This window comes from Chelonia mydas, chromosome 1 (genome assembly GCF_015237465.2).
Source record: "Chelonia mydas isolate rCheMyd1 chromosome 1, rCheMyd1.pri.v2, whole genome shotgun sequence".
NCBI classification, from domain to species: Eukaryota; Metazoa; Chordata; order Testudines; family Cheloniidae; genus Chelonia; species Chelonia mydas.
In genome coordinates, this window is record NC_057849.1 from 261,451,665 (window position 1) to 261,471,102 (window position 19,438).

General features: G+C 45.1%; 1 protein-coding gene and 1 long non-coding RNA gene across 5 annotated transcripts; one reads left to right on the top strand and one right to left on the bottom strand.

The window, feature by feature from the left end:
- Positions 1 to 271: 271 nt before the first annotated feature.
- On the bottom strand, positions 272 to 10,640 carry LOC102944760 (butyrophilin subfamily 1 member A1). 4 transcript variants are annotated; one of them, XM_037883792.2, is made up of 8 exons: positions 10,509 to 10,640; positions 8,613 to 8,690; positions 6,207 to 6,554; positions 5,539 to 5,817; positions 5,019 to 5,138; positions 4,585 to 4,605; positions 2,837 to 2,863; positions 272 to 1,634 (listed from the first exon to the last, which is right to left on the bottom strand). In XM_037883792.2, the coding sequence occupies exons 2-8, from the start codon at positions 8,683 to 8,685 to the stop codon at positions 874 to 876; spliced, it is 1,629 nt and encodes a 542-aa protein (XP_037739720.1). In that variant the 5' UTR covers positions 8,686 to 8,690; positions 10,509 to 10,640; the 3' UTR covers positions 272 to 873. The 4 variants fall into 4 exon arrangements, with proteins under 4 accessions (XP_037739720.1, XP_043400916.1, XP_043400915.1 ...); XM_043544981.1 differs by lacking the exon at positions 10,509 to 10,640 and adding an exon at positions 10,304 to 10,343; XM_043544980.1 differs by lacking the exon at positions 10,509 to 10,640 and adding an exon at positions 9,523 to 9,789.
- Positions 10,609 to 13,305, top strand: LOC122465436. The gene is made up of 2 exons (XR_006290295.1): positions 10,609 to 10,741; positions 12,842 to 13,305. It is a non-coding gene; the product is annotated as an uncharacterized LOC122465436 (long non-coding RNA).
- The last annotated feature ends 6,133 nt before the right edge of the window (positions 13,306 to 19,438 follow it).

Sequence of the window (19,438 nt, forward strand, 5' to 3'; positions counted from 1 at the left end):
GCTATCAATATAATAAACGTGCTGCTTTCTCCCAAACTCTGGTGGGTCATTAGTCCTCCCTCAGCTTACCAGCTGGCCCAGTTTCGGGTAACAGGCCGACTACCCAGGAAGGCTTGCAGGTAAACAAACCCTTTCACAGGTCATTGATTCTGAAGCACCCTTAATGGCTTCCATTTAACATGTTTACATCAGTAATAGACGTTTATATCTTATTATCCTAACTCCAGAGATAGAAATAATACATGCAAACAAACAGGATGAACACATGCAGTAGATCATAAGCTTTGTAATGATACCTTACAAGAGACCTTCTGCATAAAGCATAGTCCAGTTACATGATTTACACTCATAAGCATATTTCCTTAAAACATATAGGATGCAACATCACAGGTGGGTCTCTGGGATGGAGATCCACTCCTCCCTTGCTTCCTGTGCTGCTTCTGCGCCTGGGAATGGGAGCATTGCCAGGTGAATCCTGCCGGCTTTGGTGCCGGGGAGTGGCAGTGCCATGGGTCTTTGCCAGATTGCTTCCACCACTGCCACCAGGGCACTGCGCACCAATGAGCTCAGTGCCGGGTCTTGCCATGCCACTGGAGGTTGTGGTCTGAGTGCCGCCATCATAAGGAGCTGCTTGAGGTGAAAGTCTTGCTCCTTTTTTGTTCCGGGGTGAAACCCTTTACAAATCCTGCACTTGTCTGCTCGATGAGCCTCCCCCAGACACTTTAAACAAGCGTCATGGGCGTCGCCCATTGGCATAGGTTGATTGCAGGACTTGCAGGCCTTAAACCCCTGGGACTTGGGAATTTAAGCCCCCACAAAGAAACACGTTTGGGGTGGACGATAAACCCCACAGTCCAACAGCTAACTAAAGAACTAAGAACCTATACAGAGTTTGTGCATACTGCCAGATTGAGGGGATGGCTCCTGCTTCTGTATGAAAGGAGCCTGGTGTAGAAATGGAAGGGTGGCATCGTCACTATTTTTGAGGTTGGAGTGTTCTACGGCCACATCCTTTCCATTAGTGCCTTCCAAGAGCTCTGAAGTGGAGATGTGAGGTGAAGAAATGGAAGTTGAAGACATCAGGTCAGAGTAGTCATGCGAGAGAAAACAAAGATTGAGAGGGTCTTTGTTTTTCCCATTTTTGTTCAGACCAGGACAGAAATAGGGGTATACATCCAGAGGGAATTTCAGGCTAAAAGTGTAGATGTGAGACATGTCTGAAACATCATAGAAATCTAACCTCTGAGCCTTACCATCCAAGTGAATCCCAACTACTTTAGGCTGTTTGCCAAGTTTTAGTTTAACTTCAGGATCCTCAAAGGCTATATAATCAGTACTGTTAAAAAATCGTATCCCCCAGTACCCATTCTCTGGCTTCAAATTCTGCCAGCCTTTCCTATTAGCCTTCCCATCTGTAACTCCAAGATCCCAGTCTGTCTTATTTCCCACATACACTTCCCAGTAATATTCCTTCCCAGCTCTGAGGGTCTCAGATCCCAGCACGCAGGCCCATCCATCAAATCTCTCCAGAGTATCGGTCACCTCTTGCTTCTGGTCACTGTGGCTTACATGTAGGCAATCCGATGAAATATGAAGGTTGGGATGGGCTGTGTTAGGATCCGCTCTGATTTGCACTGTACAGTTAAATGGAGACACATGGTGGCAGGGGAAGGGGGGAGAACAAAAAACAAAACAAAAAAGCACGGGTGAACTTTCACTTCCTGCATCACCCAATTCACAGAAGCATCCCCTACATTCACTACCTGTCTTCCTGATTCCCTGAGGTCCCTCTACAGCCTTAAATCATTTTCAGATTAGAAACACATTTTAAGTAAGCATTGTTTCTCCTTACTCATCAGAATTGTGCCCTGAGTGTATCCAAATTTATATCTGCTTACTTTACTGACTAAGACTGCTTCTTGCTCCTGTGGGTAGAGCCCTGCGCAGATCAAAATTTATATCTGCATCCAATCCATGATCCGCAAACATGATTGGCAGATATAAAGCGGATACCTGCAGATTTGCAGGGTTTTGCCTGTGAGTGCCACACAGATAAGAAAGTTAGCTGGATTCCATTCCTTCTTGTAGTTTAACAACAGAAGTCTTCATTAAATCTCAGTTACACCTGGTCAAATCCATTGAATGGGGTTTGCACAGGTGTCAGTGATGGCTTAAATTTGGAGACACTCAGGTTGCAGGAAGCCCAGATTGTATTTTATAATTGGTGGCTAGAAAAGGTATCTTTTTATTTGTAAAATAAGTAAATTTCCTCTGGAAATCATTGACAGACAGTAACTATGGAATCCCACAGGACTATTTTTTAAAGACAATTTGGGGGGGGAGGGGGAGGGATCACACTTTGATTGGCAGAGACTCCCTTTCAGTCACTCTGGGAGGTAGTGTGCAATTTCACACACATTTAGAAACAAACTCTGCTCTCAGTGACACCAATGTAAATTAGAGTAACTACTAAATTTCATGTGGATTTATCCCTCTGCAATGAGGTCTACTCAGGTCCCCAATAACTCCAATAATAAGAAAAAGGAATTTGACACGGTGGTGACAGAGACTGGGACTGTGAGCCACAGCTTTCAGGAAGGCTCACAAGTTCCTCTCCTTTTTATAGTTCCCTCCCACCCATTCTTTGAATGATCATTCCTCTCCAACAAGAAGGCAAGACACTGGATTTAGCTTGTCCACCTCCATTACTGAGGTAAGTTCTTCATGTACACTGAGCAGAAGACAGACCTTCAGAACATGGTGCTGGACTAAAAAGGAGGTAATTTCACTGAGATACCGAAGAATAAATAAAGTAACTGTTTTTTTGGTTACTCACCAGCTGAGTTTCGGGCCTTCAATAGCTCTGAAATGTGAAACAAGAGAAGTTAGGAAAGAATACCAAAGTTAACGGAGTTTGCACTCTAAACCCAATTGTGACCCTTTTCTTACAATCCACAGAAAAAGAACTATCAGTCTCAAAACTGGTAAGTTAGGTATGTCATTGAGATAGAATTCTTCTGCCAGATTTGAAATGAACTGGACAAGGAGTTCATTGGTTGTGACACCTTAAAAAATATATATATTTTTTTTTTTTAAAAGGCCAACTCCAAAAGTTCATATTTACACTTAGACTCCACCTATACACACACACTGAAATACCTAAATAAATGACCTGACTTTCTAAAGTGCTGTATACCCAGCAGATTCACTGAAGTCAATGGGAGCTGCTGGGTGGTCAGTACTTTTGAAAAGTTGGGCCTCTTATTTTGGTATTTAAATATGGGCTTAGAAACTTAACTTTACATACCCACTTAAAAATATGGTCCTTAGGTGTTGAGTTAAATAAAGATATAGAAATATCTGTGTATTATCTATCAAGAAAACAGAACAAGGCAGGGAGATAAAACATAATTTACTGAATTCAGTTAGTTGAGATCTAGTGCACAGGACCAAAGATTACTTTAAATTTGATATTTTAAATAAAGTTCTCCAGAATGGAATGTTCACATCTGTTCAGATGATAGGAAGTTCTGGAGACCAAACCAGGGAGCAGCAGGAAGCAGCCAGAGAAGGAGTTCTTCACTCCCCATGTCTCCTGCATGGAACTCAGGGAGCAGGTTGGAAGAAATGCCATTTTCAGCATGCTGCAATTCCCCTTGCCCCCAACTTTATCCAGCGTGCACTTTGCCCACTATTACTGATCACTTTGACATATGCCAGAAGGAGGCCCCCCCCGTTTTTGAGCAACTCTTATGGAGGAGTATGTGGGAGCAAGAAGAACAGAGAAGTCAAGACAGCATGGGGAGAAGTACATATCCTCCCCTTGCGTGCGCACACACACATGCACACACCTCTGAGCGGACTTTCTAAGGTCTGATAGAGTTCACTAAAAACTAGCGTATAAAAGAAATGTGCAGTTTCTAGATCACAGTGAGATACAAAATGTTAGATTTTTCAAAAAGTAGAACAGCTGTCATCACTCAAATCAAAGTCTCAGATTCCCCAAACTGCCTTATCAGATTAACCTCAAACTTTCAAAAATATACATAAAAACACACCTTCATGCTACGAGATCACATATGCCAAATTTCAGGAAGAAAGTAAATTTGAGTTGTTTGTTTGTTTTAAGGAAGTTATAGACGTAATGACAACTGTCTTAGAACCTTAACTATGGTGTCACTAAAGCAGCTCCAAAACACCACATCAGAAAGACAGGATCATAGAAATCCAGTCACAGGCAGCAATACCAAGACACCCGTGTGCTCCAAGTGTGGTTGGGGTGCGTATCAGCAGGGCATGTGTAAAACATTAGTGAACCTGAACATGTTACAAGTTATACCTGTTATCCCACACTGAAAAGGAGAATCACCAACTGTCTCACTCAACAACCCAAGAGGGGGGTGATGCACCCACTAGTGAAGAGACAGACAACTATCCTTCTGAATGAATCCTCAGGCTCCTGAGAGAGAAACACAGACAAACACAATAGAAGAGCAAGGACTGGGAGAGACAGACAGTAATGAAAAGAGAGGAAGATGCAGAGAGAGACCAAAGAAGTCCATTCTAGAAAAACAAATTCCATACCTTTTGCAATTTGAAGCTTTCCTGAGGGAAGAAAAAAGAGAAGAGATGAATGTGCAAAGAGATCATCAACTGGTATTATACCTACACCAATGTGTCCATCCTCAGCCAACCTATGCAATACCCTCATCCTGTGTTGATGCTACATTCCCATCACCAAAGGGTCTCCTTCCCACAGAGATCTATTTCAGCGAAATAGGACAAATGTTGGAAAAAATAAGCATTTTTTGGTGAGTCTGGGAAATCTAAATGTAACAGAGAAAATTCTCAGGGCCAAGGGGCAGAACCAATCATTCACAGGAGCTGAAAATAGTAACATTTTATTGATGTTTTTCTCCCATCACACATTCCATACCTAATTCTTGCTTTTAATTTCTAGCTCAGGATGCATTTGTCTATGGAGAATATTCTACACTGGGAAAGGACCAGGAACATACCTTTGGATTCTCTCTCTGTTTTGAATATGAAGCCTGTAACCACACCAAATATAACGAGCGATAGACATAATATTACTGTGGTGACTACATATGGGTGTTTATCATATGGGAATAAATCACCTGAAATGAAAGAGAATGGGGTTGTTAGTTCAGGAAGAAAATAACTTTAGAACTGGAAGGAGTCTCAGGGTGTCTCACTGACATCCTTCATGCCAGGTGTCCACATCTAGGACGCTCCATAAGCGGCTCTAAAGTTCCCCCATCCTCCCCCAAACTACAAGCATCTCATCTAGATTCCCTCATCCACCATAAGCCCCAGCTACAACATATGATACTATGTATTTTAAATACCATACACAAAATAAAGAGGGGATGTTCAGAGAAACAAGAAATTCCAAGAAGGCAAACTGTAAAGCTCCTGCTTCCTGTGGTTCTGTCCTGCCCTAACCAGTTATGTTCAGCAAACCATTACCCTGTCTTTTACTGCCCAGACAAACTCTTTGAAATAGGAAAGCCTTACTGGAAAGTTGCAGCTCCGACTGTCTTGTCTGGTCCCAGAAGTTGCTTTGGAGCCGACACACCAGGACCTGGCTTTTGTTATCTTTCACATCCACGTGACTCTGAATATTGTGTAGACCTTGAACATCTTTTACAGATAACATAGTTGAGTTCTGTCTTTGACCATGCCTGTCAGCCCACATTATTGCTGGTTCTGGATACCACCCTTCTGAACTGCAAGTGAGTGTCACTCCCTGGTCCTGGGAACGGTGCACAGAGATTGTCGGGCCTGTGCCAACAGCTGTGTCAAAGCAAACCAAGTAGTATTAGCTTACTCAACATGGAAACCCCACTACTTTGTTCCCATTGGGAGGGAAAGGATTCACCATGTTGGTATCACTAGCATGTGCATTGATGCTCTATGATAATGTGTAGCCAGCAGGGGAACATCATGGCCCTCTATAGCCACAGCCAGTCACCAAGGCCTCTCAGTAACTGCTGCCAGCTGCCATGGCATCTTGGTGATTAGAACTGGATAATAACTGCTTAGATACCTGGCAGAGATTTGAAATGAAACAAAAAAATGCCAGAGGAAAATGTGTGTGTTTGCGGGGGATACACATCAGTGAAGGGATACATGTCACCTGCTAAAACAGAGAGCATTTCACTGACAAGAAGAGCCTACTTTACCTCCAACCTTTAACTCCACAAGGCTTTCCAAATAATTCAATTTGTTGCCAATGAAGCAGACATAGCTGCCTCCATCTGCCACCTGAACCTTCTTCAACAGTAGAGAGACATTGCCATTGGGAAGCTCCTCCTTGAACAGCTCTGTCCTTCCCCGGTAGTGTGGGTTCTGCTTCTGCAGGGCATCATGCCCATTCACATAATGATGGGTCAGGCCAGCAATCTCACTGCTATGCCATCTCACTTCCATCTGTTTGGCATTGGTCCTAGGTGAAAGCTGGCATGGAAGGATGACATCTGTGCCAACTGTGGCAATCACTGGAGAATCTGATCCTTTCAGGGTAAAGCTTTCTGAAAGGGATATCATGAAAGGTATTAACACCAGCACCTTATTCCCTATTCAGTTCCAACATCGCCAAACCCCACCTCCACCACATTCTGGATTATAACCATCTGCATTCCCAACACTGTAGTTCTCCTCGCTATTACTACCAACCATCTTCATCACCAAAAAACAAAACTCCAACAGAGTGACAAAGGAGACTATGACCACCATTACACAGGGGCAAATCATGCGGAGGAGCATCCTGGACAAACCGAGCATCCAACAGGTGGAGTGGGAGCTACTCCTTTTAAATCTGATAGCACTGGGAAGGAGCATAACCTGAAAATACAAGAATTGCTTACCGCCACCCCTACCCACCATCACTCAGCAGCAGTGCCGACAGCCCATACATCACCACTCACAACTCTCACATTTTTTGTTACCACTGCCATGGTCCAGGCAGATTTCCTGCTCACTAATGTGTTTCTCCCACCCAGCCACACTAACCAGTATGCCCCATTCCTAAAATGGAGAGCCAAGAGCACTGGACAATCCCCCCAGCAAGTGCACATAGCACTTTTCAGGATCGAGCCCTATATTTGCAAACTTTTTCTAGAGACTCCATTCTCCAGCACCTGTCTTGATTTAGGAGACTCACAATGACAGGTGAACAGGAAAATGTCCTCTGTCCCATTTAGGAGATACATGGAGTAAAATTATTGGGTGATCCTCTCTGTCAAATTCACTCCCACCTCCTCACCCCAATTTGGAACTAATGTCCTAGGAGTAAAAGGCTCCACAGCCCAATTCCAACAATACTATAAGCCATGTGATTCCTGAGCCAGGTGTGTTTATGATCTATGTCCAGGTGTGAGGTGAATGGGTGATTGGTAAAGAATTAAGGTTCTTGATAAAGATGGACAAATATTGAGAAAACTCATTCACTACTGATTTTCAGGAATAAAAGCACAGAGTTTGGGCCATTCGTATTCATGGGGTAAAATTCAGTCAATCACGAGTATTCAAACAAGTGCCAGACATTTGCAAAAATGCTTGTTTAGCCTGAAAGTGTCATGAATTTTAACATAAGTGAGCATTCATCGGAAAATTCACAGTAGAGGTGTGTTACTGGTTATTTACCAGTCATTTATTATTCTTCCACGTAAAGAGTTCATTCGCAACATCAGTAGGCAGTAACAATAGGCCGTGAGTTAAGTGAGCAATCACACGACAAACTGTCAAAAGTTTGTTTGCATGTGCGTTATTTGCTTCAACCTTGCTACAGAACAGGATTGATGCATGGATCTGATCAGAAAGGGGCCTACATTAGGGACAAACAGTTTGATCAGCTTTAGTTCTTGATATCGTACACCAGCACTTGGACCTAACATCATATGTTGTTTTATGTTTTTGTGGGTTTTGTTTGCTTGTTTGTTTCACCTAAATAAATATATACAAGGAAAATTACCCCTTTCACTCCCATTCTGGTAAAAATATATTTAAAAAAAAAAAAACCTCCCACCTCCAGGATCTCTTGTTTACATCCTCTCTTTCTCCTACAGCTCCTTTCTTCTTTGCTCTCAATAGCCTTAAGAAACCCTCCCTCTACTTCACCAACTACTTCATCTCCTTTTTCCCCTTTGTCTCTAAATTCCCTGAACAAGTGGTCTTGATTGCCTATCCTCCAGCTCTCCTTAATCACTTCAATCCCACCCCAACAAATCTCACTATCAGCCTCCTCCTTAAGCCAAAGGGCTTGTGCTCTACAATTATTCATTTCCATTCTTCAGCTGCCCTTCATAATGTGGATTAAATTATTTTCCTCTCTTCCTTTCTTCCCTGGACTTCTGTTCTTATGCAGTGCTGCCATTCAAACTGTACAGCAGTGCAAGAGCTGTCTCGTGAACAACCCCTATTTCTATGTGAATTCACTCCTCTTGTTCCCTCCCACATGCCTTGGTGGTGCTGTTGTGATTCTGTCCACATGGTTCTTGGGTAGAAGTGGCCCCTTCTCCCACCATGTGGCTACGGTAAAGATCAGAGAGAAGGGTTTGACTTGGGAGCCAGGTCCAGATCCTGCTTACCTGAGGAGACCAGGATTCCTATATGGCAGAAGAAGGCAAAGGCCCAGAGCCCACTGCTGGCAGACAGTTCCATAACCCCTACAACACAAAATAGAAGAGTTCACACCAATGTCCAGAAAATTCTGGGGGAAGGGTCTGGAGAGCCTTCACAAATCAAATCACACTTTCTTCCAGGTGAAAATAATATGAGGTTCAAACTAAATTTTTCAGACTATAATGGGAGAATTAGGAGTTTATAGTCTAGTCATATTTTACATTTAAATAGCACCTTTCATCTGCAGTGTGGTCCAGTGGATAGAGCATTGGACAGGGCCTCAGGAGTCTTATGTTCTATTCCTCTGCCCCCTCATCTACTGTATAACCTTGGGTAGGTCACATCACTTCATGCCTTAGTTTCCTCATGTGTGAAATAAGGACAATGATAGTTCTCTCCTTTGTAATGTGTTTTGAGATCTACAGATGAAAAGCACTATACAAGAGCTAGGTATAAGTAATTTGGTCTAAAGAATCCCAAATGACTTCTCCTACACAACACAAAAACAATGAAATGCAGCCTATGAAGTGGAAGTGTTCTTATGATGAAAGGGCATATATGTCAGCCATATAAACAGGCTTCGAAGGATTAGATTTTTGTTGGTAAATGTTGATTTCACCACACACACAAACCCATGAAAATATATTTCCATTGATAATAACTGAAATTTATTGAGAGGCAAAGTAAAAAAAAAAAAAGTTGCCGGAGAACAGTTATAAAGTTTTAACTTTCTGAATCTCAGCATCTATTGTCGTTGTCTGATTTCCCCCGTCACATAAACTTCCTGCAATTGTGAAATGTTTAAACCAATACAAAAAATGCTTAAAAATAATTGATTTCTGTCAATTATAACAATAAAAATTGAATTCTACTTACATATGAAGCATTCAGAAGAAAAGAATTAACACCTCAGAAAGGTGAATTTTCCTTATTCCAAAATGAATTGTGCTGATTTTACATTGCCAACTGTTTGGGGCAGGGACCATCTTTTTATTCTGTGTATAGCACCTAGCATAAGGGCTCCTGCCATAGGTGCTGGACCTATGGGTGCCGAGGGTGCTGCTGCACCTCCTCTCTTGAAGTGGTTTCCATCATGTACAGGGTTCACAGTTTGATTCAGGTTTCAGAGTAGCAGCTGTGTTAGTCTGTATTCGCAAAAAGGAGGACTTGTGGCACCTTAGAGACTAACCAATTTATTTGAGCATAAGCTTTCGTGAGCTACAGCTCACTTCATCGGATGCATCAATGACTCTCAGTGTGACCCACACCCCTCCTGGCTGTGGTGTTCTGTCCCATCCAGTAGCACGGAGACCACTTAGAAAGAGAGATTAATGAGTCTGCTCTACAGCCTGTTGGCTCTTAGCTAAGCCTGTAGAGCAGACTCATTAATCTCTCTCTCTAAGTGGTCTCGGTACCACTGGATGGGACTGAACACCACACCCAGGAGGCGTGTGGGTTACAGCAGCACCCCCACTATACAAGTTGTCCCGGCCCCCCTGACCCCTGGCCCACGATGGGACTGTAACAAGTAACAGTCACCTACGAAGGCCAGGTGCTGCAGCCTAGACCGCTGCTGCCTGCCGCGCCCCGCCACAGGCGCAGAGCAGACGGCCCAGCAGGCGGAGAAGGAGCAGGGTACGCCCAGCCCCGCGCTCACCGTCCCGAGCCCACCGTTGCCACGGCCAGGGAGGAGCCGCCCGCCCGCTGACCCCCAGCCTGCGGCTCCCTCCCTTCCCCCCGGCCCCGCCCCGCCCCGCGGCTGCAACCCCTCGTGCCCCGCCCTTCTGCGAGCCCGCCCCAGCCCCCCTCCTTGCTGGGCTGGTGTCCGCTGCAGGGAGCCGCCCCGCGAAGCCCCCTCGCACCTGCAGGTCCCCTTCCGGGCCGGGGCGCCGCGGCCGGAGGCCTCGAACAGCGCCCGCTCCCCGACGGGGGGTGCGCTGAGCCCGCGCAGTGACCTTCGCTGTTGCCTCTGCGCTCGCCTCGCCTTCCGACTTGCTGCCTCCTCTCCGGGGCTGGGGGCGACTGCAGCGCGGGGTGTCGGGGTCTGAGCAGGGGGCAGACACTGACTGGCCGAGGCGGGGGGACTCAAGCTACTGTAGGTAGCGGCTGAAGGGGGGGAACCGGGGGTGGTCGCCAGGGTTCAGTCCAGCGGGAGACGCTGCCGGAGCCCTGTGCGGGGACAAAGCCCCCGTGTAGGGAGGGGGAGGGGGGGAACAGTGACCCCCTGGGATGAGCCACCTGCTGTGCTTGTAAATAGCGGGGGGCGAGGGGGGCGGAAGCTTTTTTCGTTCTCCTCCCAGGAAGCTGCCTGCCAGCCCCGGCGCAGAGGGCGGGGGCCGGGTTCTTAAAGGCCCAGGCCTCCCAATTCCGAGACTGTCCAGGCCAGGGGCGACCAGATGAAACGGACAAAATATCGGGACACATGGGGGAAGCGGGGAAAAGGAGAAAAGAAAAGAAAAAGGGCAGCGGCCGGATGTCTGGTCACCCTAGTCAACGCTTAGGCACCGCAGCTCCTCTCTATCGTCTACAAGTGCTGCCGGGCTACAGCCGGGAGACTGAATGCTGTGAAATATTGTCCAGGCACTCCGGCCCTCCAACTCTGCTGCACGCCTTTGGAGTATTTAAGAGTCTTCTGTCAGTTTCTATATCTATATGGAGTCACTGCGGCCCCTTTCTCTTATACAATGTGCTGAGGTGCTAAACTCCCTCCCAGAGTCCACATGTCTACACCCCCTCCTGCACCCCAATCCCCTGCCCCAGGTCAGAGCCCACACCCCTCACCCGAACTCCCCATAGCCTGCACCCCTCCTGCACCCAAACTCCGTCCCAGAGACCTGCGCCCCAAGCAGGGCCAGGTTAACCTTTTGTGGGCCCGGTGCTAAACATATTTCTGGGCCCCCATGGGGGCAATGGGGACATGGAGCAGAGTCCTCAGAATGAGGGGCTGGCCAGGGGCAATGGGAGATGGATCATGGCACTGCAGGGACAGCCCTGTTCCACCCAGCCCAGTACAAGGGCACTGTTTACAAAGTGGCAGCTGCCAGATGCACACTGGCCCGCCTGGCCCTGCGCTGCTGCCATCCTGCTTCTTCCCCTTGGGGGCGGGCCCATGCCACACCATGCTACCCCCGCCCCGCACATCCCTCTGACCCCCTACACCGAGTGCCACACCACCCAGAGACCCCCCACAAATCCCTATGCCTAGTGCCCTCCCACAGACCACTATGCCCAGCACACCCCCACCCACCCAGAGGCCCCCCCACAGATCTCTTCACTGCCCAGTGCCCCCCACAGCCCCACTGCCACAACTGCACAGTGCCCCACACAGACCCCCCCATGCTTCCCAGTGCCCTGACACACATAGATCTCCACCACTTCACAGCCCCCAACACACACAGATCTCCCGACCCCCCACTGCCCAGTGCCGCCAAAAAAAACCCCCTCCCCAGCACCCCAAAACACACAAACCTTCCCCACTGCTGAGCACCTCCCACCCCCTCACTATCCAGCACCCCATCCCCAGGCCCTCTAGAGACCTACTCTCCCACACCCGGATCCCCCCGTCCACAATAGCCGGCCCTAATAGGAGGCGAGGGGTCAGACCCTGCTGTGTGGATGGGTTAGGGGTCCATAATGGGCCCCTTCCCAGTGTGGGCCTGGTGCCACAGTGCCATTGGCACCATTGTAAACCTGGTACTGATGCCAAACCCCCTCCCTGCTGTCCCTGGTGCTACTTTACTGCTACAGGAGACTTGGTGCAGTGAAATAATTTACCCACATTCCCTCAAACTCTGTGTCACACATTTTGAGTATTTAAAAGAGTCTCTTATCATTATATGTCTATGTGAAGTCTCATAACAGTTCACAAATTTGTTTTATCTGCCGATGTGATTCCCTAAATTGCTCTCTCTTCTTGTAATCCATTTTAATTATAGTTTTGCTCCTTTAAAAATGTTATTTCTATTACTCTGAACACTTTATCATTTATCTGTATTATCACTGTGCAGTGCATGCCATTGTGCTGTTTATTTTTTATTTTAATAGCTAATGCTCATCAAGAAATGTTAAGTAAGTAATTGTTATTGGTTTTAGGAATTCCATCTGTGTTTCTATTATAGCACTTGCTATGGTTTTTGTACTTTGATTTGTAATTAGGAGTTTTTAATTCTACCTTTTTTTCTTTTTCTTTTAATAGCTCAAGTTTATTTTGTTGGGTCATGTGACTTCCAGTATTACTGATTTCCTGTCCTGTTTTCAACAATTCCTTTGCATTTGATCCAGCAGTGAAGATTGCCTTTTGCTGCATTTATCTTGGCTGTGAATCCAGCCCTTAGTGTCCCATGTTCACAGTCATTGCTTGTGTGTAGAAGTTGACTCACAGATATTCACTATGTGTATTATATTGTGTCATCTTACATCTTTCCCAAGGGCAAAAATCTTTCGCAATAATGGAGGTTTGGGCTGATGAACAGTGGCTGCAGAACTTTTGGATGCTCAAGTCCACATTCCTGCATCTGTGTGCAAAACTCACCAAAATAAAAGCTACACTGACAATGGAGAAGCAAATATAGATTGCACTATGGGGACCTGCAACACCAGATTCTTATTGGTCAATATCATAAATATAAAGGGAAGGCTAACCACCTTTGAATCCCTCCTGGCCAGAAGAAAAAACCCTTTCACCTGTAAAGGGTTAAGAAGCTAAAGATAACCTCGCTGGTACCTGATCATAATGACCAATGAGAGACAAGATACTTTCAAAGCTGGAAGGGGTGGGGGAAAAACAAAGGTTTTCTCTGTCTGTGTGTTGCTTTTGCCGGGACCAGAGCAGGAATGCAGGTCAGAACTCCTGTAAAGGGCTAATAAGCAATCTACTTACATATGTGTTAGATTCTGTTTTGTTTAAATTGCTGATAAAATAAGTTGTGCTGAATTGAATGTATATTCCTGTTTTTGTGTCTTTTTGTAACTTAAGGTTTTGCCTAGAGGGATTCTCTATGTTTTGAATCTGATTACCCTGTAAGGTATTTACCATCCTGATTTTACAGAGGTGATTCTTTTACTTTTTCTTCAATTAAAATTCTTTTTCTAAGAACCTGATTGCTTTTTCATTGTTCTTAAGATCCAAGGGTTTGGGTCTGTGTTCGCCTATGCAAATTGGTGAGGATTTTTATCAAGCCTTCCCCAGGAAAGGGGGTGTAGGGCTTGGGGGGATTTTGGGGGGAAAGACATTTCCAAGCGGGCTCTTTCCCTGTTATATATTTGTTAGATGCTTGGTGGTGGCAGCAATAAAGTCCAGCAACAAAAGGTAAAATAGTTTGTACCTTGGGGAAGTTTTAACCTAAGCTGGTAAAAATAAGCTTAGGGGGGTTTTCATGCAGGTCCCCACATCTGTACCCTAGAGTTCAGAATGGGGAAGGAACCTTGACAGTCAGAGGTCTCTCTACTAAACCAAGGTGGAATGGATTTCTTTAATGTAAGTAGCAAGAACATATTGTTAAAGATCATTTCATGTTCAATGCTCTGTTAATACCTCTGCAGTCACAGAACAAAGTACTGTAGTATTACTGGTTTCAGAGTAGCAGCCGTGTTAGTCTGTATTTGCAAAAAGAAAAGGAGGACTTGTGGCACCTTCGAGACTAACAAATTTATTTGAGCATAAGCTTTCGTGAGCTACAGCTCACTTCATCGGATGCATTCAGTGGAAAATACAGTGGGGAGATTTATATACATAGAGAACAAGAAACAATGGGTGTTACCATACACACTGTAACAAGAGAGTGATTACTTAAGATGAGCTATTACCGGAAGGGGAGGGGAGGGGAGGGAACCTTTTGTAGTGATAATCAAGGTGGGCCATTTCCAGCAGTTGACGAGAACATCCAAGAACATCTGAGGAACAGTGGGGGGAGGGGGGGGTAGGAATAAACAAGGGGAAATAGTTTCACTTAGTATAATGACTCAACCACTCCCAGTCTCTATTCAAGCCTAAGTTAATTGTATCCAATTTGCAAATTAATTCCAATTCAGCAGTCTCTCATTGGAGTCTGTTTTCGAAGTTTTTTTGTTGAAGGATAGTCACTTTGAGATCAGAAATCGAGTGTCCAGAGAGATTGAAGTGTTCTCCAACTGGTTTATGAATGTTATAATTCTTGACATCTGATTTGTGTCCATTTATTCTTTTATGTAGAGACTGTCCAGTTTGACCAATGTACATGGCAGAGGGGCATTGCTGGCACATGATGGCATATATCACATTGGTAGATGTGCAGGTGAACGAGCCTCTGATAGTGTGGCTGATGTTATTAGGCCCTGTGATGGTGTCCCCTGAATAGATATGTGCACACAGTTAGCAACGGGCTTTGTTGCAAGGATAGGTTCCTGGGTTAGTGGTTCTGTTTTGTGGTGTGTGGTTGCTGGTGAGTATTTGCTTCAGGCTGGGGGGCTGTCTGTAAGCAAGGACTAGTCTGTCTCCCAAGATCTGTGAGTGTGATGGGTCATCCTTCAGGATAGGTTGTAGATCCTTGATGATGCGTTGGAGAGGTTTTAGTTGGGGGCTGTGGCGTTCTGTTATTTTCTTTGTTGGGCCTGTCCTGTAGTAGGTGACTTCTGGGTACTCTTCTGGCTCTGTCAATCTGTTTCTTCACTTCAGCAGGTGGGTATTGTAGTTGTAAGAATACTTGATAGAGAGCTTGTAGGTGTTTGCCTCTGTCTGAGGGGTTGGAGCAAATGCAGTTGTATCGTAGAGCTTGGCTGTAGACAATGGATCGTGTGGTGTGGTCTGGATGAAAGCTGGAGACATGTAGGTAGAAATAGCGGTCAGTAGGTTTCCAGTATAGGGTGGTGTTTATGTGACCATCGCTTATTAGTGTCCAGGAAGTGTGTCCAGGATGTGGATCTCTTGTGTGGACTGGTGCAGGCTGAGATTGTTTCTGGTTCAGTGTTACCAACTGCAATTTCAGTTCCGATGTTTTCCTCTGATGTGCTTTCAGCAGCTAATGTTGGTGGCTCTTTAAATGGTTTTAAATGCATGATACTGTACATGGTTCCTAACAATTTTCCTTACATGGTTTGTAATTTCACTCTCTTACCCTCAACAGTCATAATTGTGTATGGTCCCTGATAGCTAGGTTCCAGTGGTCCTCCTTTTCTTGTTCTCTTTCTAGCATTCAGTAACAGAACACAGTCCTCAACACCAAATCTTATTTCCCCATACAGCATGGATTTCTTCAATGTGATATATTATTGCTTCCTTACCACACACCAGGTCATTGGGTTCTTAGGGTAAGATGTTTTCTATTGTACTTCTGGATTATGGTCACTAAATGTGGTGTTATATAAGAGATTTGTAACACACCTGGGTAGCAGTGGTATAATTTCCTGTGTTGTGGGTTTTCAGTGAGTTCAGTGCATGCACAGGAAAGTGGAATGTGAATGTAACTCTTGACATTCCAAGAACTGAGTATTTAAAAATAAAATGCTACTGTGAAATTCTGTTGTTAATGTTACTTGAAAGAATGCAGTTTGTAATGATTTGATCAATGAATTCACAATATGCTTTTCTCCTGTATGTTAGACATTACACATGAGAATATGTTAATGGATTGTTTTTTGAGAAGTCATTATAAAATAGTTGAAATTATCACATTACCAATACAACTTGTACATATATTTAAACTCACAGATAGCATTGATGCAAACAAAAGAATTGTTAATAATTGACCCCTTGTGTGATGAGATGAGATATGAAAGAACATGTCTGAGGAATTGGAGGTGATTTTTAAGATACTTACTTTTAGTGTACATGAACTGTTAATGTGAAAATATTTTCAAGGAATGTAACAATAGTGAGACTAATATCTTCCTGTTAGCCTCAAAGAAAAATTGAAACAGCATGTACTTGTACTGAATGTGCTTACTAATGGACTTTGAGTGGACTTTGTGTGATTTGAGTCTGGCTAAACTACTTCATAGAATGTGGACACGAAACAGTAGCATGTTGCATGAGTGCGAAGGTGTTATCAACATGAGGCACAGCAAAGCAGGTGATACATTGTGTAAGAGTGCGACAGTAATATGAAAGCGTGTGTATGTGTGTATGTGTATATATATATATATATATATATATATATATATATATATAAAATGAGCAATAAGTCATGGCAATCATTAAGTAAATAGAGATAGAAAGGATGTGTATCTCCGTACAGAAACTGTAGAAAGAAGGAAAAAAAAGGGGCTGGGGGAAGAAAAGTTCATTTACACAGTCCACTAATGTACTCTCTAAAAATTTCAGAAACTTCATCAAACAATTAACAAGCAACTCCCCATCTGATTGGAAGAGTAAAATTGTTCAGCATAATAAACAAAGTGATGGCCACAACTGCGGACCACTCATCTTAAAGGTTTTGAATACCAGATTGCCATTATCATCTGTTATTTATGTGTAACTATCAGGGGTGGAAGTAAATGCTGCCGATTTCTGGTGCGCACTGTGCCAGCATCTTTGTCAAGGTGTGTAGGGTGGGGTCTTGGGTCGAAGGTGCAGGGCTGAGGGGCCAGATTCCCCCAGCCAGCCCTTCCTGACAGCTGCTGCTGCGGTGGCAAGGAGCCCCAGGCCCTTTTAAATCGTCGGCCCCCAGGGCAACTGCCCCTTTTGCTCCCCCACTGTTGGTGGCCCTGGTATCATCCAGCAGCGCTGCCGGACCCTATGGCAGGGCCGCAGATGTGGGGAGAGATAAAGGGGGCAGCAACCTGAAAGCATAAAACACTGCCACAGCAGCACTGTAAGGTCAGCCATGTACAAGCTGGAACCCGTGGCCAGTTCTTACCAGCGTGCTGGCCCAGCCCACTTTCACCTCTGGTAATTATGATCTTTTTTTCTAAATAGAAGTGTTGTTAGTTTGCAGAAACGTATTTGCAGCAGAAAGACATCCGTTCAGTAGAAACATCACAAGAGGCTAATACTGCGTTTAGAAGACAAATAGCAATTGTTCTAATGAAGGAGTCGGGTAATAACTTTCTCCCATGTACTATAGACTCGTTAGGCACGTGTGAAGATAACCGGAAAAGTGGAATTATGTTACATAACAGACCGTTATCTTAATACCCCTAAAGTGGGGTATCTCACGGGTTTGGTTCTGTAATGGTGACTATTCATCATTAATATCTTTAAGTACCAAAAAATTAGAATGGGGTGAATGGTTGCTATTGCTAGACCAGTTAAATAAAATTGAATACTTTTATATCCAGATGCAGTAAAGTAAAACTTTGAGAAAATACGACTCACGAAAAAGAAAAAAATATGTTCAAACCAGTGACTGGATTTAAATATTGAGAGTAATTAATAACTCAGGATCTGCATTTAGAGTGTTGGTCATAACATAATCAGCATTTCATTGCACTATATTGATTTTTCAGAAAGCGTGGAGGACTACTGCATATACTGCAACCTTGTCAGTTGTGAAAAGAAAAGTGGAGGATTGCACAATGGTAAGAAACATAGAATTGTATCAGAAACACATGCCATAACCTGCTTCGGAATCAGGATTCTTGTGAAAATTCCACAACAGGAAACATTTCCATCATGGTGATAGGCCAGAGGTGAGCAAACTGCGGTCCGTGGGCCACATGTGGCTGGCAGGACCATCCTGCACGGCCCTTGAGCTCCCGGCCGTGGAGACCCCTCCTCTTCTGTCCCCCCTCCCCCGCAGCCTCAGCTCGCCATGCCGCCAGTGCTCTAGACAGCGGGACTGTGCGGTGGCATGGCTGGCTCCAGCCATGAAACATTGCTGCCAGTCCTGGTGCTCTGAGTGGCATGGAAAGGGGGCGGGGAGCAGGGGTGGTTGAATAAGGGGCAGGGGGTCCTGGTGGGCAGACAGGGAGCAGCAGGGGGCGGTTGGATAGGCGTGGGAGTCCTGGGGGGCATCGGGGGCGGGGTATGGATAGGGGTCAGAGCAGTCAGGGGACAGGGAGCAGGGGGGGTTAGATGAGAGGTCGGGTTCCCAGGGGGCGGTTAGGGGACAAGGAGCAGGGGAGGTTGGATGGATCGGAGTCCTGAGGGGGGCAGTCAGGGCGTGGGAAGTGGGAGGGGGCGGATAGGGGGCAGGGCCCAGGCTGTTTGGGCAGGCACAGCCTTCCCTACCCATCCCTCCATACAGTTTCAGAACCCCGATGTGGCCCTCAGGCCAAAAAGTTTGCCCACCCCTGTGATAGGCATATCTTAGGTAATGCTTACATGTGGAAGGAATAGCATGAGTGAATGGAAAGTATGTGTAACATTATAACTTCTGTGATTTCATTTTCTCAGTTGTTACTTATCAAACATCCAGTGTGATTCTTGCAAGAGGTGGGCACCTATGCCCTGCATTCCAGAAGGAACCAATCACGAAATCCTCACTGACGAGAAGAAAGAATACAAGTGCAAAAAAAGTGCATAGTTCAGTTCTTTATCAGAAAAATGACATGATGTGTAAATAGTTGTTAAAAACATCTTTGAACAAAAAGCTATTTATTTATATACCAGGTTATAATAAAGTTTTTAAAATTTGAAAAATACTTCCCTGTATTTGTGTCCATGTGTATACAGATGCAAATTATACAGGCAGCAAGAAGGGAGGGAATTGTGAGTGTTTTCGACCACAAAACCCCATCCCTCCAAATTTACCACCTCTGGACCAGTGACCGGTGGCTCCCAGCACCTCCCGCCCACCGATCAGCGCCTCCCCCTCCCTCCCAGCAGCTCCTGATCAGCTGTTTCGTGGCGTGCAGGAGGCTCTCAGAGGGAGGGGGA

What these genes read in the sequence shown, in the direction of transcription:
- LOC102944760 (XM_037883792.2), bottom strand. Translation starts at nt 8,685, where the DNA reads ATGGAACTGTCTGCCAGCAGTGGGCTCTGGGCCTTTGCCTTCTTCTGC. An exon ending in AGGAATCCTGGTCTCCTCAG is followed by an intron (nt 6,555 to 8,612) that starts GTAAGCAGGATC and finishes TATCCCTTTCAG; the next exon opens with AAAGCTTTACCCTGAAAGGA. An exon ending in GTCGGAGCTGCAACTTTCCA is followed by an intron (nt 5,139 to 5,538) that starts GTAAGGCTTTCC and finishes CTTTCATTTCAG; the next exon opens with GTGATTTATTCCCATATGAT.